General features: G+C 35.0%; 2 protein-coding genes across 3 annotated transcripts in view; one reads left to right on the forward strand and one right to left on the reverse strand.

The window, feature by feature from the left end:
• Positions 1-6,075, reverse strand: part of RDX (radixin) — a 121,395-nt gene extending 115,320 nt beyond the window's left edge. For both annotated transcript variants that reach the window (XM_051986946.1, XM_051986947.1), the window contains exon 1: positions 5,977-6,075. The gene's annotated coding sequence lies outside the window, so the exon portion shown is untranslated. The remainder of the gene's footprint in view (positions 1-5,976) is intronic.
• LOC127557353 (uncharacterized) overlaps positions 5,891-25,736 on the forward strand; it is a 55,104-nt gene continuing 35,258 nt past the window's right edge. Inside the window, exon 1 of the mRNA XM_051990701.1 lies at positions 5,891-6,980. Within this exon, the coding sequence (XP_051846661.1) occupies positions 5,891-6,760 (870 nt within the window). The 3' untranslated portion in view covers positions 6,761-6,980. The remainder of the gene's footprint in view (positions 6,981-25,736) is intronic.

The following is a 25,736-nucleotide window of genomic DNA, read 5'->3' on the forward strand; positions in this document are numbered from 1 at the left end:
TCTGATAAGAGTACTATGTAACAAGAAATAAACTTGCCCCTCACTTTGAAGAAAAGCTATGTCTGGCCTTCCCAGCTTTTTGCAAGACAATGGAAGGGGGGAGGGGGGGGAGATAGGGAGGAGAAGGGGAGATATCTATTCAGCCAGAAATATTAGTACATCTTTATTTTCACTAACCTCTAAATTAAATTGACTATATCCTTCAACTATGATTGTAAACTATAAAACATTATTTTGAGAAGGAGTGCACAGGTTTCAGCAGATTGCTGTAACAGACACACATAAAAAGTTGGCCTAGAGCCAACTGATCTAAAGCAAACTTAACTGCCTTTGTTTTTTCTCTTAGAAAAAAAAAAACAAAACTAGGGAGCCAAGGTCCCTGTCAGTCCTAATTTTACAACTATGGAATTTTTAAGGAATATCATTCCCCATTTCAATGCTATAAAAACATTATCTTAAATATCAAATAGTATCATAGTATCAAAGTCCATGAATCTCTTGAAAAGTTAATATAATATTGTAGCACTTACTGTTTAGATACAATATCTACTAAAGTCTTCCAATATTTCCTTGTCCTCCCAATTTTGGACAGTATTAAAGAACTTGGCTTTCTTAAATCAACAAAATAACTTTAAGATCACAAAACTTTACATATCTTAAATTTTAATTATACTGTTTCATACTTGTAAATAATTCATAAAATCCCAGATTTTTGAAATTGGAAAAAGCCTTAGAGGCAATTTAATCCAATCCCATCAACTCCAAATGAGGAAACTGAAACCTAAGGAAGCCAAATGACTTGTTCAAGGTTAAATGGCTGATTATAGAAGTCGGGATTAAGAATCTAATCTTCAAGACTCAATTCTGCACAGTTTTCCACTATGTTAAAATGTCTCCTATGAAAGGACTAATATCAATCAATGCTTCTCCCCCTCATCAACATGATTAAGGAAAAGTTACCAAAACCCAGGATTTGAACGGACCCACAGATAAGGTAGGCTACACTGCCTTAAAGCACTTGGGGGAAGGGGGTAAAGAAGGGTGAGGACTGGTCAAAAGTAAAAAAGTTACTACTTATGTGGGCTCCAAGTTGTTCCAATTTCGTGAATGTCTAACAAACTACAGGAGTCACCATAGCCTACTAACCAGACATATTTACACAGAAATGAAGTACCAATGTATATTCATTACACATCTTTACTATGTCAGGACTGAGTGTACTTTTGTTAATTGTTCAATGACTTGTGAGTACCTCATTTCATCCCAATATCAAATCTGAATTGGTTCAAGTTGGAGTGGGGGAGTAAGGTCAGATCCATTCCTGATCCTCCAATGATAATATTTTTGGTATTATTAAATGCCCATTAATATTTCCCCAGAAAGACAGTGTTTCCTTAACATTTTATTTGAATAAGACTAGAACTATGCTTTCTTATAAATGTTAACTGTACATTAAAAAAAACCAATACATATAACCTAATTTTGAAACAATATGATAATTAGACCCAAAGTTCATTATTAAACAGAGTAATGAAATGAAATGGTGTTTTACATATACCACATTTTCTTTCCAAGAAATTATTTTTAATTACCAAAAATGCTGACAATTTAAGTCATAAAATAATCCCTTAATGTAATTATAAATAAATAGCATATAATTAATTAGGCATAGTAGAGAGGTATGATGGCATAGTGTTCCTGCTTTGGTCATGTGGAGAACTGGTTCAGTCTCTCCCTGACACATACTAGCTCTATGGCTATCTATAAGTCATTTAACTTCTCAATGCTCCTGGCAAAAATTCTAAGCCTACAAATTGGAAGAATTGCTAATCTCTTCACAAGTGAAAGGAGTTAGTTTACACTATGATTTTAAAGATCCCAACGAAGAGAAGGAGTGGAAGTAGAAGAGGGACAGAGGAAAGGAGAAGAGAGAGAAGAGAAAGGAGGCAAAAAGAGAAAAAGAAGAGAGGGGATAAAAGGAAAGGGGCAGAGGAGGGGAGAGAGGGGAAAAGAGGCAGGGGAGAAAGAGGAAAGGGAATCGAGGTAAAAAAAGGAAAATGAGGAAGAAATGGAAGTAGTAATAGGATTGCTAAATAGAAGTAGGAGCAGCAGCAGCTGGTATTTATATAAAGATTTACATGTTACCTCATTTAATTTTTGACAACTCTGAGGTAAGTGCTATTATTGTCCTCCTTTTACAAATGAGAAACTAAGGCTCAGAGTGATTTTGTTTAGTGTCTGAGGCAGAATTTGATCTCAGAGCATGAGACTTGGAGTTAGGAAGATCTATCTATCTATAACACCACTTAGCTGCCATTAGAAATATGAGCTCCTTTAAAGCAGGGATTTGGGGTTTTTTGCAGAGTATTTGGCACATAAATGCTTAATAAATACTTGTTAATTTATTGTTGATAAAAAACAAAATTATAATCAAAGTATGTGATACATAGTTATTATTAATACTTGAAAACACTTTCTTACTAAGGGTCTATTCTAATGAAATATGTCCATACTAACATTCAAAATGCAATTATCTTAATTTTAAATTTATTTTCTCACCAGCTAAAATAATCCACATTATATTATCCTAATCCAGTCTTGTATAAGGATATTCCTTAAATTAAAAAATAAAAATAAAACTGAAGACATATGATTATTTAAAATATACACTTTCCATTTTAAGACAGAAAAAAATCTATGTACTAAATGCTCAGAATGCTCTCCCCTTCATAAGATGTAACAGCTACTAGCATTGCTAGAGTGAATTAAGTGAATTTATAATATAGTAAGAGTTGCTTAAAATAACATTCTTTGGTGTACTAATATAACAGCAGTAATACAATAAAACAATGTTCTTACAGCTCTTGATAGTCAATTTAAGAGGCAAGGTTTTCACTTAACAAGGTCCTAGGGCAGACTTGCCGTGTGAGGCTGAAAGTGGCCAAAAATACAGAAAAATGATCCAGAACCTAGACAAAGATTCCAAGAAAGGGAGAACAGGGCTGGGATAGCACCAATGATACGATCTAACACTGGCTTGGAAGAGTGCCAGGATTTGGAGAGGCTCCCAGCATAGTTCTCAATTTCTTGGGGAGGCCATAAGGTTCAAACTAGTCATAAGAAAGGCTAGAAGACAGTCTTTGGTCTCTTTTTTGCATAACAAATGCCTTCTAATTAATATGATTAATGCAGCTATAGTTCCAGAAGAAACCTGAATCTCAGAAAAGTTGGTTCATATGGTCATATCCCACAATACAACACAATAAAAGTCATACTATCTCGAGGATGCATGTCTTTCTACCTTTCAAAATTCACAAAGCAAAAACAGAATTATCTCCACCATACACCACTCCATAAGAAAAAACCTGTCAGCACAAACCAGTTCTTCCAGCCTTAGACCTAATTTGCTTATTTTGAGTACTAATAAAGATTTGTTTACATTTTTAAATGACAACAAAGTGAAAAATAAGCCCTCACAATTCCATAATTAAATTAAATCTTCTAGTTAAAAGAAGAACTTTTACTTGTAAAACTAAAATCAATATTAAAGTAACAGTTCAAGAACAATGAAGACCAGAAAATAATAGGTGTGAAGCCATGATAAAGGATATTCACAATGCCAGCCAAAGACTAATTAAAATATCTGATTAGGTCCAAAACTTTTTTGGGAAAGCAAAAGAATCAAAAACCAATCCTCTTTTCTTTTTTCTAATTTCCTTGAGAGTCAGAGGTTAGATCTCCATCTATAGTAAGAATAACCATCTTTAAAATTTATTTCACCTTACCATCTAAAACACCTTAAACTGAGAACCAGTCCGTTTTAAGTTATTTTCAAAATAAATTCCCCATGGACATTTTCTCCCACACTTTTAAAAAATCTTCTAAATTAAACTTAATTTTGTTCTTTTAAAATGGTATATTTAAATCTATATATCTTAATCTTAAAAACTCTGTTTTTCTTGTATGCTATTTTTCATTAACTAGTAAAGACATCATCAGCTGCAAAAAGCCCCATCCCAGCAACTACAGAAAACCAAACTCAAGAATTGCAATTAAGATCTCACCCACCACCATCTCAATCACAGTTTCATGAAATATCAAAGTGCTAATAAAAAAATCAACAAGTGTCTACTATCTAATTCAGCACTGTCTTAAGCACTGATAATGAGAAACTTTTGGAATTGGAAGAGATCTTAACTCAAAACACACAGCACACTTAAGAAAATCATATATAATTGCAATCTTTCAAAAAGTATATTTCAAGTTAACAAAACAAACTCTTCTTTACATCATAAATATTCCATGACTAAAACATGCTAATGGAAAATAAAAGAATTCTGAAAAAAAATTTTTTTAAAGTACTTTCAACATTTTTCTTTTCCCCAAATCTTACTGTTTGGGTTTTGTCTTTTTTTTTTTTAACCCAAATGGCTGAACCGCATTATTTAACCAGAGTTTCACACAAAACAATTGTTCATTCAGAGTTCTGTCCATTGTGCAAACCAATATTTAGTGTTTCTAAAATGTAGACTCTAAACAATAGAAGGCAATGACTATTTCAAGGGACTCTTATCAAAAAGTACTTTTTTATGCCATCACCTTTATATCATGCCAGTTTTGAAGTCAGGGGATTGTCACAATGCCGTTCATTAAGATGTATTTTGCAAAATTTATATTTCAGAAATTTCTGGAAGAGGTCATTTAACAAACTTTAAAACAAATTAAATGTTTAGTAAGTTTAAATAAAAGTCTCTGTGTGAGGTTGTAATTACAATTAATTCTAAAGAAACATAATAAACGTTTGGTTCGCCTTCAAAACTGATTTTGCAAAGTTTGGAACTTACAAAAGATAAAAGAGATTCGCATAACTAATTACAACAGATGACAGATATAAACTAACTAATATGACGCTTACAAGTAACTCAGCTCTAAAGCCATTTGATGCAGCAGCAGGTAAGGAAGGCATAACAAGGAGGAGAGTGCAGCTAGAATGGCCTCTGGGCCAAGGAACCTCCTCCGCTTACCACAATATGCTGCAGCCTGCAATCTCCAAGTGGCAGCAGCGGCGCTACTGCAGTTATGGGGGAGGTGGCGACAGGAGAAGGGCGGGGGCGAGGGGAGTGAAGGGAGAGGTGGAGCTGGAACTTAGAATAATTGTGCCGCGACCAAGGGAAAAAAAAAAAGGAATAGTAAAAACAACATACTTTGCGCAACCAGGACCTTAATTAAGCACACCTAACAACAGGCATCTCTTTCCCAATCCTGGAAGCTGAGAGATAAAAATTCTACGTAATTCCTATTCTATTTTTAAGAATTCAATCCATGTTACTTTTATTAGTATTTTAAAGTGCTTTACAGATGGAAAAAGTACTAAGCCAATAAATATAAAGCTCAATTATTGCTTGTGTGAGTGCGCGCGCGTATGTGTCTATGTGTAGGGAAGGAAGCAAGAAAATTGATGGAAAGAAGTGAGGGTTTGTAAAGAGAAAAAAAATGTACAGGCAAGCAAAGAAGGGATAAGTGAAACAATTTAGAATAATGAAAAATACATTCGTAACTTAGAATGACGTCGGTGTTTTTTGTTTTTTTTTACTAACAACTCAAATGTATGCGTATACACGTACATATCTAATGCGTGCCCCACACGTTTGCATGCCATGTATTATATGTGGGGGTAGGGGAACAGAGAGGACAGAGGAGCTTAGTACTAGTCCCTTATCTGCAGCCACAGGCTAACTTCACCTCCTTTCTGCCCCCCTACCTCCCCGTCAGCAGGGTCCCGAGTCCCGAAGCCCCCACTCCTCTCACAATATTCCCAGACTTTGCTTCCAGCTGGACCGTTACTTAGGTCGAGGCCCGTCTCCCGCAGGTCCCCTCCCCCGACCGTAGCATGCAAAGAGTAGTGGGCCGGGGCCACCCTCGAAAGCCCGCGGCGCGGGCGCTGCCCCTCCCCCACGGGCTGGCGGCCCCGCTCACCTGGAGCGCGCGGCGGCGCCGGAGGCGCGAGGGGAGCGAGAGGCGCGAGGCGAGCAAGGGCCAGCGGAGCGCTGCTCGGACTTCTGCGACAAAGCTCGGGGCGAAGCTTCGTTGGCGAGGCACGGACACCCTCCGTTCGGGTCCAGGGGTCCGGCGGGGCTCGGGAAGGGATTGTCACCAACTTCGTTTTCCCCTCCCCCTTCGCAGCTTTATGGGGGAAAAGGGGGGCGGTAGCCCCGGAAAAGTCGAAGCTGGTCGAGGAAATTGCTGGTTTCGTTTCCTTCCCGCCAAGGAGGGACTGAGCCAACAGAGCCCGCAGGGGGCGGCGGTCTTGCGCTGGAAAAGAGTGCTAGACTGCGGGAGAGAAGAGGCTCCGCCACCGCCGCCACCGCAGACAGCTCCGCAATATGGCCGCCCGGCGGCTCCTCCGGGGGAAAAGGCGGGGCTGTCCCGCGCCGCCCCCTCCCCCTGCCGGCCGGCGGCCGCGCGCTACGGTCTGTGCACCGCGGCCGCAGCCTCTGCTGCCTCCTCTGCCTCCGCTTCGGGTGCCGCCCCCACTCCTCCCCCTCCGCGCGACGGCGTCCTATCACTCCTCCGACCTCATTGCCCCCTCCCTCCCCTTCCCCCCCCACTCCTCGGTCCAGTCCGAAAATTCTATCTTCTTCCCCGTCCGCTCTCCCTTCTCCCGGATATTACCCCTTTCCCTGTGTGGGGATATGTGTGGAATCATTCTCTTGGGAAGGGAAACAGGAGGGAGACTAACCAAGATGTCCCCAAGAGTTAAGAGCCCTCACAGCTGATTTTCTTGTCCTCCTTCGAAGAGAGGAGATGAGTCCCCCCAGAAATGCCTGGAATCAGCTCCCCTGGGCCGACCTGAGCTTGCGCTGGGAGGCTCTCCTCCTTAAGAAGAGAAAAGTTTAAACTCCCTTTGACCTTTTCCAAGAGGAAACTTCTTTGCCAGCTAATAACTGATTTTTTCTTCCCGGGAAGAGACGCAAACTACAGTAAGAGTTTTGTTTTTGTTTTGTTTTGTTTTTTACTTTTGGGGTTTGTTGTCCAACCAAGGGACGGATATTTCAATGGTAGTGAGGCTTTTGAAATAAAACTAAGTTGAAAAGTTATAGAGGCAGGCCCAGTGCAACTAGTAAATTTTAACATGCACGACATTTTTTTTTTAATCAAGATAACACTAGTCGTTTACTGAGCACTTAGAATGTACAATGTACACTGAAGAATGGTAGATCTATTCAAGGCATCGTCTGGCCTGTTACATTCAATAAACGTTTATTAAAAGCCTACTATGGACAAGACACAAGTAGTGTACAGTAGAGACAATGATGATTCAAATTCTAAACAGAATTGGGATTGTGTGGGATTTGTGCTCCCTAGGAAACGTTTGAAAATTGCTTCTCTTGAGTGTTGATGTCCACTAGAGGCACATGTGATTATTACCCAGTGTATACCTATGAACCAAGGAATTTTCTGCAATTAAAAAATACGTGCCTTTCAAAAAAAATTTGAAGTATATTCATCCCCATCTGTAGCATCTTTGCCTTTCCCTACTCCTATAGCTCTAGAAAAGAATATTGTAAAACAGTAGGAATTGAAGGAATGTATAAGTATACGATGCAGCAAGTCCAATAGATGAATAAGACCTCACAGGTCATTTGATTCAAGCTTTCATTTTGTAGATGATGAAATCAAGGCCCTGAGAGATTTATATTTTGCCACTATCTCTAGTGATTAGAGTCAGAACTAGAACCTTAGGCTTTACCGATTCCCTATCCAGGATTCTTTTTATTGTATTATCCTTCTTGATACTTTCAAATCTGAATATGTAAGATCAGGTATTTATAATAATTGTAGAATATAAGATTGGCCAAGTTCTCTATATACATGTTCTAAATTAGGAATTCTTTTATGAGATTTAAATAATTATATCTCAAGATCATGACCAATTCTTTTATTAATCATTAATTCCCATCTTTTGTGTTTGTGTTATGATAGAAATGGCACTAAACTTGGAATTGGAAAACATGCTTGAATCTAAATTCTGCAATTTATTAACTGTGATTGTAGCCAGTGACTAGTTCATATTTGGAGCAAAAATGCATTCTTCTTTGACTGCTTTCTGAAGATAGTATACTTCTATGAGGTTTCTATGACCTCTGGTTATTAGCCTTTGTCTCACAAGAGGAATAGTTGCCCAGTGTTATGTTTTTTTAATCAAGCTTTCCATGGATTCTCTCCTTGGATGCAAGTGATGGGATGGTCTGTTATCTTTTATAACCCATACAGAGGAAGACGTTTCCTAAAACATACTTGTAAGTTCTCTCCCTTTAAAAACGGATTTTTTTTCCTCAGTCATATTGAATCTAGTACTACTTCATGCTTGGAACTGCACCTGCCCAGTGTTTACTTGGAATATAGATGGATGGCATCATCCATCTGGCTTCATTGCTCCCTTCAAAAACATATCTCAACATGCAGCATGAGTTTGGAAGAATTCTGTCATTTATGCTGGTGAATATTCAGGAATTGAACATAAGCTTGCTGTCAATTCTTTGCAAAGCCAAATCATTTCTTTTGCATTTGCAAAATTTCTGTTACTCTGACATTAGATTGCTGTTTTCAGACCTCATATGAAACTGAATACTTTTCTTTTGAAACAATTCATTAGTTTTCTTCATTGCTCAAATTTAACACCCAACCTCTTATCATAATGTCTCAATTGCAGCATGTCCTATTTAAGATTCAAATGGCTCCTCACAAGATGAATAAGTTGCCTTATCCTTAGAAGTACCCTAATTTGCAACAGAGAAAGTACTTGCTCTGATTTGTATACAGCTTACTCTCTCAACTTCCAGAAACCAACTTTCTCTTTTGCATGCATTTCACAGTATCTTCAGACAATCCCTTTTTAGGGGAATCTTAAATATCATCTCTTTATATTTGATCTTTATAAGGCATGGTCTAGTGACCAGTTTCCAGGTATTCTTCATCATCATTATCCCTCTAGAGATTCTAAAATGAAGCACTGAATCCAGATATCTGCCTCTCCAAGCCTTCACCCAAGTCATTCATTAATAACTTAGCTTTAAGGCCATTAAAGGTTTTGTCTTTGGTGTAAGTAGGTATACTTGATTTCAAAAATCCTTTAAAGGGGATTAAATGCAATATGTTTCACATAAACTCCTTCAACATTTAATACTGTTACTTCTTAGTTTAAATCTCATTCTCAAAGTGCACAGTAATGGAACAGGTAGCGCTGTTTAAGTAAACAACTATGCTAATTTGTAGCCCTGGCATAAATTTAGAATATTAATTAGCACAATTAAGGGTTCAATTAAGCAGTATGAATTAATAGCAGACAGTATAGTGTTTACATCAAATTGGAAGATTTGCATAAATTAAAAGTAGAATGAAACAGTGCTTCCTTTCAGGAGGGAATTACCATTAAGAAAACAAGCCAAGAAAAAGGGGAGAGGGGCTAGGAACTTTTCTTAAAATAATCACAAAAGTTTCTTTAAAATAAAAATTTAGAGACAATACATAGAATCCCACGTATATCCATATGTATCTCTTAGATTTAGGAGAAAACACGCGCGTGCACACACACATGCGCGCGCACACACGGCAATAATTACAGATTAGCCCCCATATTTAACTACCAAGGGCCACTAGTAATCTGTTACCTGATGCTATTCATTGAAAACCAAGGAGTTGATAGTCATACCTTTGTTGCTATACTCAGCCCTTATTGAGTGCTTAATTCTGGAAAGAATTCTGGAAAAACCCTAAACTCGGTATGATTCTTTCAAAGCAGGTTACACCTCCATTTTGTAGTTCCATTCCTTTGGTGCGTGATACTATTCATCTAATTAAGTCTAGGATTGAGGTTTATGCTTATTTATCTAATTAGCTGTTTGTCTCAGCTCCACCCTCTAGTAGATTTCACCTTTTTCCTGCTATATTTTAATCAGGTGAGTATAGCACAATGAAAAACACATGAGCATATTACTTTAATCAATATTGAAGTAACAAGAATATAATCCAATATATAAAAAGTTCAATTGAGATGCCCCATGGCATAGTAGATATGGAGATGAGTTCAAATTCTGCTTTAGCCATTCACTTGCTCTGTAACTCTAACTAAGTTACATAACTCCTTTATACTTCAATTTTCTCATCAGCAAAATGAAAGCATTGGTCTCTAAGGTCCCTTCAAGTTATAAATCTATCTTCCTGTGAAAACAGCCTACCCTGTGGGTTATGTATCAGATCTAGGCTTTGACCAAACTCAGAGTATCCTTTAGCTAGTCTGTAGTCATTTCCCCACACGCAAAAGTTCTGAGAAGAGAGTTCAGGTACTGTGACTCAGCCACTAAGAGGTAAATTGGGGAACTTCACAAGTGTTTGCATTTGAAGATACTTCAAATATTGTAATATAGGTTGCAGAAAGATGATGGTGCTCTCAACAACAACAAAAAGCGATCTTTCTGTAGAGTCACAAGATGTCTAGGAATGTTTAGAACTAGAGTTTAGGAGATATTAGGAGATAGATAATGGGTTGAATGGACAGATCTAAACATCTGTCTCAAGAAGGCTGCTGGAACCAAACAAATCAAAGAAGTCACCAAGAAAGAAAGTCTAAGAAAAGATAAAAAGTGTAGGACAGTGCTAAGGAATACCCTCTACTTGGGGCATAGGACATAGATGTTCTAGCAAAAAAAAAAAAAAAAAAGGCATTAGACATATAGGAGCATAACAAAGTCAGATGAGTGTCTTGAAAACCCAGGGAGGATACTGACTCATAGAGAAAAAAGTGGTAAAAAAAAAAACACTAAATGCTGTAGGGAACACAAGAAAAATGAAAACTCAGAAAAGATCATCAGGTTAACTAACGAATAGATTTCTAATAACCTTGGAAACCATAAGATTTGAGGTCGGAAGCCAGATTAGAAGATAAAAAAATGAATGGCTTGAGAGGCAATAATTGTAGACATATTTGTCTACAATCCCATTTGTGAAAGGGAGCTGAAAAATATACTTTTAGAAAATGTTAGGATAAAGAATCTTTTTTTTTTTTTAATGGATGGGGAGACTTGTGAATATTTGCAAACAGGGAGTCAATGCATAAAGATTAAAGGTTAGATGTAGAAGAGATAATCAAAAGTACTCTTTGACACAATAACCTCCTTCCCCCCTCCTTCCCCCCCCCCCCCCCCACATACACACACACTCTTAGGTACATATCAGTTATAAGGCTATCAAAGACATCGAGGTGGTTAAGTGGATAGAGTGCTGGGCTTGGAGTCAGGGATATTCAACTTTGTCAGTTCAAATCAGTATTAGACATATATTAGCCATATGAACCTGGGAAAGTCACTTAACCCTTTTTACCTCAGTTTCTCATTTGTCAAATAAGTGCAGAAAGAAATGGCAAACTATGGCAGTATTTTTGCCAAGGAAATCCCAAGTGGGGTCACAAAAAGTCAGACATGACTGGATAATAGCAAAAAAGACAGAAAAAAGTTTCATATTATATACATAATGTGCCAAGCAACACCTTTTGTACCTTGGAAAGAAAGGGGGAATAGGCATATATCAAATGGGTAAAGGCTGAACAAAGAAAAAAGATGAAAAATCCAGTCAAAAAAAAATATATATATATATCTCACTTTCTGCCAGGGACTATGTATTCATGTAGTAATGAAAGAAGAAACTAGAGAAAAAATGTCAAAGTAATGTAAATGAAAATAACCTTTGAAGGCAACTGATTGTAGATTAAATACAAGGACCAACTTTGATTTCAGAGGATAGATAATGAAACACGATGCTTTTAATGAAACACTTGATGCTTTATAAAAATGTAGAAACTAGTAGATCAGAATGTTTCACAAAATGCTTGCCCACTTAACTGTTTTTCTTTGTTACAATGGAAGCTTCTATAGGGGTAGATGTGAACTGTAGTCAGAAAATGATTACAATGTAAAACATAAAGGCACCAATATAACTTTGGAAAGGGGGAAAGAAAAATATTCCAGTAGATAGATACTTCGATTTTTATAGCCCAAAGAGTCAATACTATTACTCAAACAATATAGATACAACTCTCAAACAGTTGAAATTCCCCTTTTCTAAGTACTTCTTTTGAAAATGCAGCTTAATGATGACCGCATCATTTTTTTTTACTATCAGATTTTAAAAGGAATCTCAGCTACCATAATACATTAAAAACTTTTTCTTCTAAAATTTTACCCATTACTATTTTTTAAATGCTCATCTAAAAAGTATATGGGAAATGAATACAAAATATTTTTCTAATGGAAATAAAGTCCTGGTTTAATACTGATTTGATCTACTTCCTAAACTTCCTAATCTACTTGTATTTAAATTTCCTACTTGTATTGAATCTACTTTCTAAACGTAGCATTAAAATTATTTGCATTATTTAGCACAAAATAAAAGGAATGACAGCATACAGGTTATTTCAATTTTAGTCAATAGAATAGGGGCAGAAAATATTCCATTAACAAATAGCATTTTTTTGCCACATACCCTTCACATTATCTTATCACTTTACCAAGGTACATAATTCATAACATGTAATCTCTTTTGTGTGCATAGTAAAGCAAATTTAATTGGTGATATGAGGCTATAAATTTTCATTGAAGTAAACAGAAATGTAAAGTAGTAGATGAGGTAAGAACATCTCAGTTCTGTTTCTGTATTATTCCCTAGCTATCAAAGAACTAATTATTTAAGTGTATAATTAAGTGTATAATTCTTCACATGTTCATAGATAAGGAATAAATTCATCTTCAACATCATTACTTAGTACATTACATAGAGTAAGTAATATAGCTCATAACTTAGAGCAATAAAATTTCAGTAGAGTCAATATCCCTGGCAGAAGAGGACTAAATGGGAAGTCCAAAGGGCTAGCTACTAAGTGACATTATACAGTTTATTTATACTCCATGATTCATTCTCAATAACAATCTGATGGTGAAGAATATTGCAGCATCTGTATCTATCTCAGACTGATACCAAGGGGATTAATTGTTTAAAAATGCATAAAGCCCATTGCCTCAGTTTAAAATGGTCAGAGAATTAATAAGTGCATTGTTTTGCTATTGATTTTATCACAAACTTTTTTTATAACATTTTCCTATATTTTTCAATATTAAAATAACTAGCATTAGCATATAATGAAATTTAGATTATCTTTCCCTTTAAAAAAAAATCCCAGATGATGATAAGCAAAAATAATTAAAGAGAATATGTGTGTTTTAGCCATTTAGATTTGGGAAATGTTCTAATGTTCTTGTTCAGTAATTTTAGGAATAAAATGGAGTTTGTGATTGAAGGTAGTTTGTTGGATTTTTAAAATACAATACAATAAAACTTTGAATAATTTCACAAATTAGTACCTTTTTCTCTGGCTTTTAAAGTTCAGTTTATTATAAAATTCCTCATTTAAATGGTCTTACAAATACTCATTCCAGGGTAGATAAAGATATTGTTAGGATTCGTTTTATTTTATTATCTTTGTGCCTCATTGGGAAAGAATGATTCATCAAATATTTGCAAAGTTTTTGTTTCTATATGACTAGTATAACATTAAAAATTAAATGAAACTCTTCATTTCTACTCAATAATATTCAATTATCCTATTATGTTACCGTGCATAGTCACTGGGCATATAAGTCCCTGCCCTCAAGGAACATTCATTCTTTAAATAGTTTTCACATTAAACAGCTGGCTCCACAGACATATGGAAAGTTAATATGGCACAGAGTATAATATGTGTGGAGTCAGAAGTCCTGGGTTCTGATCCTGGGTTTGCCATTTATTCCCTATGTAAACCTTGGGAAAGGAATTTAAATTCTCAACCTAATTTTCATCTGCAAAATGAGGTGATTGGATTAGATAATTTTAAAATTCTAATTATATTATCCCTTCCTGTACCCTCACTCCAAAAATTAATTTGTATTTATTTTGTATGTACATGTTGTTTCCCTGTAAAAGAATGCAAACTACTTGAGAGAAGGGACTGTTTCATTTTGGTTTTGTATCCCTACCACTCAGAACAATTTTTGACAATTAGTATTTTAAAATTCTTTTTAAATTTAATGTCCTTGAGGGCAACTACAATTCTAGCTTTATTCTAATCAATAAGGAATAATTGGTGAATGAAATAGAAATGATGGAAGTAATCCCTCTGTTAAGAATTTGTAATAAATAAGGAGAAGAAATCCAAGTGTAGTCTGATGTAAATCTAAGTCATGGAAGAACATATTTCAGTGACTTCAAAGAAAAACAAAAAAAGTAATATTTCATGGCCTACAAGTTTATAAAAGAAATGAATCTAAGGAAGTTAGGAAGCCCTCCGAAACTATGTACTAACAAGTACAAACAATTTCATTGAGGGAGAAAAGGAGTTGTATAAAGCAGTGGATATGTACACACAATTTAAAATTTTAAGACATATATAAGAGATAGGAGCAAGGGCAGGTAATTGTGGAATATAAAAAAGAAGAACTAATAGTATAAGAATCTAAAGTGAGAATGAACAAAGGCTGTCAATAACAAAAACTGGATTTTTATTTATACTAGAAATAATATTAAAGAAGAGAAAATTATATTACTTGATAAATGGAATGGATGTCAGGGAGAAGCCAATACTACATAAATCTTCCTTGAACTTTTTATAACCAACAAGAATAATTTTTAGACTGAAAATTTCCTTCATAGGCAGTAAATGAGCATGCAATCACTGATACAAATACAGAGACAATTCCTGTCCTCAAGAAGCTTACATTCTAATAGGGTAGTGATGGTTTAACACATAAAAAAGTAGGGCAGAGTACCAGGCAAGGACAAGAGTGTTAAAATCCAGAGAGTAAGAAGCACTTCTGGGACAAGAATGTGGAATGGCCATGTTGGGTCCATCCCCAAAATGGAGGTACCAAAAGGAACCTACCAATGGAAGCAGGACAGAGCAATATTGTAAATAATAAATTCCTAGGTGCCAAGGAAGTTCCAGAGTAAGGAAGCAATCATTATGATGGCAAAATCCTTAGGGTCTGAATCATAGCTGGAGGGAAAACATAAAGTAAAAATGGTTGATGAACTGAAATACAAGATAAATAAAGAGATAATCAGATGGAACCTAACTGTTCTCAAGGAATTAAATCACTATATTTAATTATATTTAACTATATTTAAAGGTATTGAAGAAATTAGTGGATACAATTGCCAAGTCAATAATCCTGGCTCTGATATATACGGCCTTGGACAAATCACAACCTGTTTGGGCTTCAGTTTCCTATAAAGTCTTGGAATTAGCTCATATGGTATCTAAGGTCTCTTCCAGCCTCAGATTTATGATATGATATTTGTATTTTGTGGAACACCTCCAGATAGAAAACTTGATGGACTCAGAGTGCACAGTGAAGCATGGCTTCTGTCCCCTACATATATACACACTTTACTAATGAGGAAATCGTACACAGATCATCACATACATATAATAAAGAAAGACAGATATAATAAAGGCTAGGGTAGTTCATACTGAATAAAAAGTTATCAATTTTTAATCTCACATCCATATTCCAAAACCATATTATTAAATACCTTGTCTAGAATTTGGAATACATTTTCTGATAGTAACAATACAATAACTGGTTGTTTATTTCTTAAGCCTATCTCCAAAGGCTAACTAAACCCATATATAGCTGAGATATAGACTGTAGTTGTTAGAAAGTAAGCCAAGGGATTGAGGTTGGATTTGTACCTCAAATATGGAATATAAAAGTACTTGGGGGTCAGTGAGAAGGCTAGGGTTAGGTTAAATGGAATGGAATCAGTAATTGCAGCAGAATTGCATAAGATAGTAGAATGCAGATTACTATTTAGTTAGGTGAAAGAGTGGATAAATAGTGGACAGAGAGTAAGTTAGATTTGAATTTAAATGCTACTGACTATTTGACACTGATTATTGCCTGCTTGAGTTTCCTTAATTATAAAATGGGGGAAATAATAATAGCATTATTTTACAGAGTTGTTTTGAGGATCAAATGAGATAATATTTTAAAAGGGGTCTATAAAACTTATAACACTATATAATTGCTACCAATACTACAGTAGGCACACTAAATCTGTACCTAAAGGTGTTCATTTGTTTTTTGAGACCTATTTTTTCTTTTTCTCCCTCCTCCAATTCCAATCCAATCCTAATCAATTTGGGCATCAGAAGTGATGTGGAAAGAAAATGAAAATTTAAGGTTTACAAATGAGCAAAGAGTTGATCATTCAGATCATATGGTTATATATACACATATATTTTTCATATGTATATGTACTTATATGATAAATCATTTCCAAATTGACTTTATCCAAAAGCTGCAATAAGTGCTTATTTTACTTCAATGTTATTCATTCAGTTCAACAGTTCAGTTCAAAAAACATTAAGCACTTGCTCTGTGTAAAGCACAATACTGGGAAATTGTTTTTCAAGACAAACTATGATGGTGATACCAAAGAAATGAAAGGCAATTACATTTAAATGAACAAATGCGTTAAGTGGGCTGAAATATGGGAGCTATGATTTATCACAAATATTTTCATTCATAGTCACATTTTTTTTTAAAACTTTGGAAATCCATATTGGCTAATTTGTAATTTTTTTCTTTCATGCTACCTTCTCTGCATTTTTTGGGGGGAAGGGAGCTGTGCTTTTTTAGGTCTATAATTTTGATCCATGACCAAGCCTTTATACAATCCAGTAGGGAACTATTCAATAAAAGCACCTATGGAATTAGTGGTTTCTTAATGAATACTGTTTAATATTGATTGTTTAGGTTAACCCTAGGAGGCAACCTGGTATAATGGAATGTGCACTTGATTTGAGGTCAGAATACCTGGGAATTTGAAATAAGGATACCAGGTTTGCTTCTAAAACAGAGACCAAAAGATCTTTGGTAACTCTCTAAATTTTACTTTCTTCAGCCATAAAAAATTGAAATAATAATATGTACATTGCCTATAGTATGGGATTTATTATGAGGGGAATGCTTTGTGCATTAAGTTATTGTACAAATATGAGATGTTTATATTAAGTTAGAACTATTAGTATGTTTGGAGTATGTTAATTAACATATTAATTTTGTCAAATAAAGGCATAAATACACACACACACACACACACACACACACACACACACACACACACACACATCTTCTGATCTGCTCCTCTCTATCAGAACTTGTAATTTCAATATCTTAGAATACTTAGAATTGCACTTCCATATTCAGGTCTTCCTAAATCCATATTTTCTAGAGAAGTTCATCACTTATGGTTGGATCTCTTTCTCTAGGGAAATTGATTGGTGACAAAGTTTATACTAATAGGCTGGCTCTAGACATCACATTATATTTCACCTTCACACCAATCCAATTATCTATCCAGACCTTCCCACCCCCTCCTCTGAACTTTCTACCCTGTAAGAACAAAATTTCCTTTACCTCTTTCCCATATGTTATATTCTTTTAATAAAATAGAGCAGGGACTTTCTCTTTTTAAAATCTTTGTTACACTTGTGCTTAGCATAGTGCCTAGCACACGGTAACTATTTAATAAATGCGTTTTCATTCATCTATCCATTCATTTATTGTTAATTAAAATAGATTATATTTGGTGGAATCGATGACAATAATAACAACAATGAATGAGAACCTAGGACTACCCTGAGCACTGTGAGAAGTACAGAAGCACAAAACAATTTGGGATTCAAAAAGTTGTTATGAATTGACTTGAAACATAAAATACTACTGTGGGTTGAACTGAAACATAAAATACTACTCTAGGTCTCTATTCTAGGTGCGTAAACAAGACCAATTTGCTCAATGAAAAAGCAAGTGTAAAGCTGTGTAGTATTCACTACATAATAATAGTATAGTAAAGGCAAAAGCCAGTATAGCTTGTCATGGTATGATTGGTGAAGGTTTTGTGGAGAAGGTCGAATTTGCATGGAGCTTTGAAGGATGAATAGCAAAAGGGAGGCATTCTAGATGAGACAAACAGAAAAAAAGGACAAAGAAAGAGGCAGTGAGGAAACTGACCTTGCTAGAATTTTAATACTCAGCAATGTGCACTCTTTGCCGTAGTAAGACCAGTTTCCTTACTGCTTATTGCTTTCTCTTGTTTTTGCTTCCTGAGTTAGAATGCATTCACTTGTCTGCCTACCTCTCCAAATCCTATCTTTTAAGAAAGAATAGAACCTTGGAAAGAGTTACTGTTTAACTGTCATTAAAGATCATTAACTCTCATGGCCGAAGGGAGAATGTGAATCCCCTAGAGAAATTAACATGAGAACTTGGGGACTGAACTTTTCTTAGATTCTGTACAAGTTACCTATTATCTTTTTAAAAAGCCTGAAGAGAAATTTCCTGTGAGAACTTAGTTTAACTTTTATGCTACAGAAAAAAAAAGTATTCTAAAGGAAATTCTCCAGGGACTTTGATTGCCATCCTGAGAGAGTTAAATAGTGGAACTCTGTTTCCAGAGTTGAGATGAAATAAACAGTTGTAGTTGATAGAAGTGACTATGACTGTAATCTTTCTCATTGTGATACATTGTTGAAACATTTTAAAAGAGTTGATAAGTTATATAACCAATACATTTATTTAAATCTATGAGACTAGGGAGGTTGAGAGAGAGAGAGAGGTTATTTATGGAAATTTTTCAGGTTTATTTTGTAATTGGCACAAGGGCTTATGAGCTTTTTGCTTAATTAATTAGTTTTTGTATCTTTGTTGATTTATCAACCTAGGATGATATCAGTAACTTGATTGTCTTAGAACTTGAGATGATACATAATTTGTGATCTAGTTGCTTAAGTGGTAAACGGTACCTGAACTAAGTAAAGCATGATAGTTACCGTAATATAAATATGGTCTTCTGAGTAAAAATGCTATATGATTAAAATGGTTACAGATCCAAGCTACAAATGCCAGCACATATGCCCAAGAGGCTATCAAACTGTGCATATCCTTCGATCCAGCAATGTCTTTACTGGGTCTGTATCCCAGAGTGTAATGGAATATTGTTGTTTTATAAGAAACAATCAGCAGGATGATTCAGAAAGGTCTGGAGAGACTTACATGAGCTGATGCTAAATGAAGTGAGTAGAACCAGCCCTTTTTGGAGTGGCTAGAAACTGGAAATTGAATGGATGCTTATCAATTGGAGAATGGCTGAATAAATTGTGGTATATGAATGTTATGGAATATTATTGTTCTGTAAGAAATGACCAGCAGAATGATTTCAGAATAGCCTGGAGAGACTTACACGAACTGATACTGAGTGAAATGAGCAGAACCAGGAGATTATACAATTCAACAACAATACTATATGATGATCAGTTCTGATGGACATGGCTTTCTTCAACAATTAGATGAACCAAATCAGTTCTAGTTGTTTAGTAATGAAGAGAACCAGCTATACCCAGCGAAAGAACTATGGGAAATGAGTGTGGACCACAACATAGCATTTCCATTCCTGTTTTTGTTCGCTTGCATTTTTGTTTCCTTCTCAGGTTATTTTTACCTTATTTCTAAGTCCAATTTTTCTTGTGCAGCAAAACAACTGTATGGATATGTATACATATATTGTGTTTAACACATACTTTAACATATTTAACATATATTGGTCTACCTGCCATCTAGGGGAAGGGATGGGGGGAAGGAGAGAAAAAGTTGGAAGAGAAGGTTTTGCAAGGTCAATGCTGGAAAATTATCCATGCATATATCTTGTAAATAAAAAGCTATAAAAATTAGAATCAAAAAAAGAAAATGAAATATGCTTAGAAGAAATGCACATGTTTAACCTATATTGTATTACTTGCTGTCTAGAGGTAAGAGAAGGGAAAGGAAGGAGAAAAATATGAAACACAAGATTTTGCAAGGTTGAATGTTGAAAACTGTTTTTATATGTATTTTGAAAAATAAAAAGCTATTATTAAAAAAAAAAAATCCAGTACAAACATATGAAGAGACTATTAAAGAAAGCAAGTACAAGGAATTTATGGATTTTGCCTTCATTGATCTTCCCAACTATACTGACACTATTAAGACTTCCTTTTTTGATAATATATTTGCTAATGAAAATATGGGGATTTACCCTTAGGGAATGGAAAGGTCCTGCCTATGTCCTTTAACTTACTAACTAGGACTCAAAATGAATTCCATTTTTGATTTCCATATACTTTGTAATACATATACTTTTGTGAAGGCAGGTGCTTATTACTTAAAGAAAAATTAGCCAAAATCAGATATTCTCAGATTTCTAGATAATGGTAAGCATAATCTTGATATTAAAGATTGGAGAGAATCTTAAGATTGAATTCAAGTCCAAAAGAGTCCAGAATTGCATTCTGGACTAATAGGGTATATAGGTTATAGCATAGAGGTTAAGTTCAAAAGATTATAAATCTAGAGCTCTTAGGGACCTCACAACTAATCCAAGCCTTTCATTTATCAATGAAGCTCATGAGATTAAGCGATTTGCCCATATTCACACAAGTAGTATATGCCACAGATGGTAGTTGAACCCAACTCTTCTGATTCCAAAGACAGTGCATGTCCTATTACACTATGTTGCCTCTCTTGGACAGCAAAAATCTACTTTAAGCCTAGTTTACAGAATTCTGGGTTGCCCTTAAGCAATACTCTACCCAAAGTCAGAGAGGTCAAATGGCAGAAATGATTTAGAACTGGAAATTGGCATTAATAAACTCAGTTTAGACTGGGGATTGAAGGTGATAGATAAAACACTGGATCTAGAGTTAGAAGGATCTCTGTTCAAATCTGGCCCCAAACATCTATTAGTTAGGTGACTTTGGGCAAGGCACTTGGTTCTGAATTTCTTCATCTGTAAAATGGTAATAATATTTCCTAGGGTGGTTGTGAGCATCCAATGAAGTGATGTCTGTAAAGCTCATGGCACAGAGCCTGGCACACAGTAGGTGCTTAATAAATATTTGTTTTTATTCCTTCACAAGATCAAGTAAGTGAAGTAAATAAAGACAAAGAGTAGATTTTTGTCTTCCTTACTCTACTTACAGTTTGCAGAAAAAAGCTATTTTTCCAAGTCCTTACTTTTCACTTGAACACTTATAAAATAACATATTAAAGAAATAAAATAAAATTTTGAATATTTCATAAAATAATTAAACAGAAGCTAAAAGTCCATAGGTTCTTTATTTTTAATTATAAAAGTAATTAAGTAAAAATGAGGACTTTTGAATTTTTACTATGTAATTCATTATTTTGTTACCTAATTTTATTGTTAACATTTGATTTAAAATGTGATCTTTTATGGTTTCTTTCTCCCAGTTAGATTGTGAGCACCTTGAAAGCAGAGTCTACTTTACTTTTTTCTCTTAGCACCATGCTTGGCACATAGTAAACTTTTACTAAATGGTTTTTCATTTATTAATTAGGTACAGATGCTACAATAAGTTTTAAAGAATAACAACATCTTACCAGTACTCAAGGAATCATTATACCACTCTGAAAAAATAAGTTACAAAGTTAAAAAGATGTGCCCTCTGGTTGGTCATGATAAAATTTGTATAGTTACTTTCTGTGGAGGAGTATAATGTGCTTCACATATTAAATCTATTTTTTCTAATAGCATTACTCTCCTATATAGATGGGCATTTCTATTCATTGCCACCTAATATATTATATATAATGGATAACTTATTTTAAAAAATATTTTCAAATTAATCTTTCAAGTAAGAACTTAAAATTTATGACCTTCCATTCATATTTTCTTCTTTAATTTTTTTTTTCTTTTTAAACTCAGGGTTCTTGATCCTATGGAGGATTATCACTATTTACAAAATCAGCATTCATTTCTATTTATCTATTATGTTACTTGTAATGGGAAAATAATTAGGAAGTTATTTCTTGACCCTTTTAATAATAGAATCTCAATGTTGAAAGAGATCCCAGTGGTCATTTAGTCCAAATGATAGCCAAACAAGAATCTGTTCTACAACATCCCTGGTAAGTAAATATTCACTCAGTCTCTGCTTGAAAACAGCTTATATGAAGATAACTACATGAGATAATTTACTCCACTTTTAGACAAATCTAATTGTTAAGAAGTTTTTCCTTATATTAAGTTAAAATCTGCATCTCTCAATTTCAACTCATTGTTCCTGCTATAATTCTGTTCCCTGGGGCCAAATTGAATAAATCTAATTTCTATTCCATTTAGCCTCTTAAAACCTAATTCCTTCATCTGATTCATGTATGTCATGGTTTCTACTCCTCTCTCCATTCTGGTTCCTTTTGTATGGAATTACCCAGCTTACCAATGTCCTGCCTAAAATGTAGCATTCAGAAATGAATACAATACTCCAGATGTATTACTGTGGGACTATAATCTCCCTTGTTTTGAACACAATGCTTCTGTTGTTAATTTTTCAACTGCTGTCACATTGTAAATTTATCTTGAGCTTGAAATCCATGAATATGCCAATATATGTATACATGTCAGTCTATACATATGTAAATGTGTATACACAAATGTGTATATACTTGTGTATAAAATATATAAATATATATGTATACAGAATAAACTGATTTCAGATGATCTTAATAGCAATCTAGTCCAAGCTGTAGCTGAAAAATAATTTTCCTCCAGAACAGATTAATGATAGCTAACATTTATATAGCACTTTAAAGTTTGCAGAGTGATAAATACATACACACACACATAAAAAAAAACTCATTTGATCTTTACAAAACAACATTGTAAAGTAGATGCTACTGTTATCCTCATTTTATAGATAAGGAAAACATAACAGATAAAATGACTTATCTAGAGATATGATTCAAAATCAGATCTTCCTGACTGAGATAGGCACTCTTATCTCATATGTCACCTACTTACTTCTACCTGAAATCAATCATTAAGCCTTTGTTCAAAAGCCTTCAGTGAAGAGAAACTTACTACCTCTGGAAGCAGTGTTCCAGCCCTAATTGTTAGAAATTTTTTCTTAGGTGAAGCTTAATTTTTTCCTTTTTTGCATCTTCTACTTGTTGCTCCTCTAGTAGGATCCTGCCCTGATCCTGGAACTGGAAATCTTCCTGGAAATATGGCTCAGCTTTTGCTATAACACTCTATTCTGAGCGTGTAGTTGATTCATTAGCATTTTTATTGTGTTTTTTTATTAGTATCACTTTTATAAACTTATAATTACTAATCCTTCCTCTCTCCAATAGAACTCTTCTCTTCTAACAAAGACCCTTAGTTAAAAGCAAAATAAACCAACATGCTATTAAACACCAGTTAAAGTGTGAAGTCACAGATTAAGAACATGAAGATATTTGGAAGAATCTAAGAGCAGGGAGTAACTGGGTTTATATGACCATGCGCTGTGATTTCCTAAGCTTCTGCTATGCCAGGTATGTCCCTTTAGACTGACTGTCTGGGAGATTGCCATGTTTAACTAGTGCTCTCCCTTTCTTTTTCCCTATACCCCTCAGACCTGGATGGAGGAAAGATGATCATCCATGTAATTGCAGATGCATAGAGCTTCCTAGGTAATTCACTTTGATCTTGTATCATACCTGTCATGACCTCAGGACCTTTATAAAAAGAAGAATTTGGATTAGAAGATATCTAAAGTCAGATTTCCTGAAACTCCTAGCTACAAAACATTCATTGCTCTATCCATTGCTATTGATACTACTTCTGCTTCTTGCTTGGAGACATGTCAAAAATTTATTGAAAGGAAACAACCCAGGTTAACTATTTCAAAACTAGTCAACATATATCCATCTCTGTTGTTAAGGAGACTTCATAGTTCTAATTAGCTATTATACAAAACGGCCCAACTATCAAGCCTGCTTTATTCACTCTTTTCAAAGGAATATCCAGCCATTACTCCTAACTTTGCTGAGTTAAGCCAATTGAATTCCATTCAACTTTTCCCTTCTTTGGGGTATAGGAAGGACACTTCAATATGGCACTTTGTGATGAGTATTTTTGAGACTAAAGATAACTACTTGAATCTTTTCATTTGTTTTTCTTACCATCTTCATTTTTTTTACTCTCCAGCTGAACTCTAACACTTGGCTATGTGAATTGCCTTGAGAGTTAAATAAGCTCAAAAAAAATGGGAAGGTGAAGAGTAATGTTAATATTAATATGAATGCATAATATGGTGTTCTTATTGTACAGAGAGCTAAGGATCATAGATTTACAGTATGAATGAACTTTGGAATCCATCTAAAACCCTTTTGTTTTAGAGCAAGGGAAACTGATATCCACTAATGTTAAATGACTTATCTAAAGTCATAAGGTGGAATCAGCTTATGATAAATCATTTGTTAGTACTTTACCCCCCCCCCTCTCTCTCTCTCTCTCTCACACACACACACACACACACACACACACACACACACACATACACACACATATAGACACACACTCAGTCCCAGGAATTGGGAAAAGTTCTGATGAGTGATTTGCCTATCTTTCTGTCAGTTCCTCTATCTTCAGTGAGTTATCAAGATGAACGCAAAAGGAAAGAGAAAAGGGACTTGATAGCTGTTTTCTAGGGACTTTTGAAAATATAGGGTTCTCCATTTGGCTATGTTTATGTAAATATACAAGAAAGGTGATGTTGTAGATATCCAAGAGTATGGGTACAGTTTGGGAGGAAATGTGTATGTGTGTGTATGTGTGTGTCTATCTGTGTAGGCAAGAATGAGTGAGTCTATAATATTGCTAAACATGCTGTACTTATAAACAACATATTAAAGGCAAAATTCTATCCTAGAGAATTAATTCATATCAAGAATATTAAGCACTCTGAGCAGAGGTAATTTCTTGAAGTGTGTGAAAGAATGTTTAGAAGAAAGAAGCCAAAGAAAGTACTTGGGTTCAATTGAAGTGGCAGCCTGTTTCATTCAGAGAAGCACTTTATAAAAACCAATGATAAGGACCCCAAGCTGTAATCCCTCATGAATTTATGCCATAAATGACAATTTTTTTAAAAATAAAGATTTTTTTTTTTGCATTGAAGGGAGAAAGGAAGTATAAACTGGCAATGATATATAAGGTAAATCAGGGAAGGGGGAGTCTAGAGCTAGGGATAAACAGAACTATCTTGCAGAATTGTGGTGAGAATCAAATTAGCTAAATCAAAACTTTAAGCACTCTGTAAAATGTTAGCTGATATTATTTTATTGTATCCTCTCAGTAGAATACAAACATCTTGAGAAAAGGGACGACTTTGTTTCTACTTCTGCATGTCCAATGGCTAACTTTTCATCTTGCACATAATAAACATTATACAAACTAGGTGATACAGTGACTGGAGTCCTGGGGCCTGTTTCAGTCTGGCCTCAGACACATATTAGCTGTGTGACTTATCCAGGGATAAGAAGTGCACCCTGAAGTTCAAAACCTTCCTCTGACATTTACTATGTGAACCCTGGGCAAGTTACTTAACCTCTGCTCAGTTTTCTCATCTGTAAAATGGGAATAGCAACAGTATCTACTTGCAGGGATGTTATGAGGATCAACTGAGATATTTGCAAAGTGCTTAGTCTGGCACACAGTAGATACTTTACAAATGCTTATTCTCTTCCTCAATAAATTTTAATTGTTAAAGTGAATTAATGACAGAGTTGGATAATAGCTACAGTTGCCCAACAACCCTTAAAGGCAGG

Source organism: Antechinus flavipes, chromosome 3 (genome assembly GCF_016432865.1).
Source record: "Antechinus flavipes isolate AdamAnt ecotype Samford, QLD, Australia chromosome 3, AdamAnt_v2, whole genome shotgun sequence".
Taxonomy (NCBI): domain Eukaryota; kingdom Metazoa; phylum Chordata; class Mammalia; order Dasyuromorphia; family Dasyuridae; genus Antechinus; species Antechinus flavipes.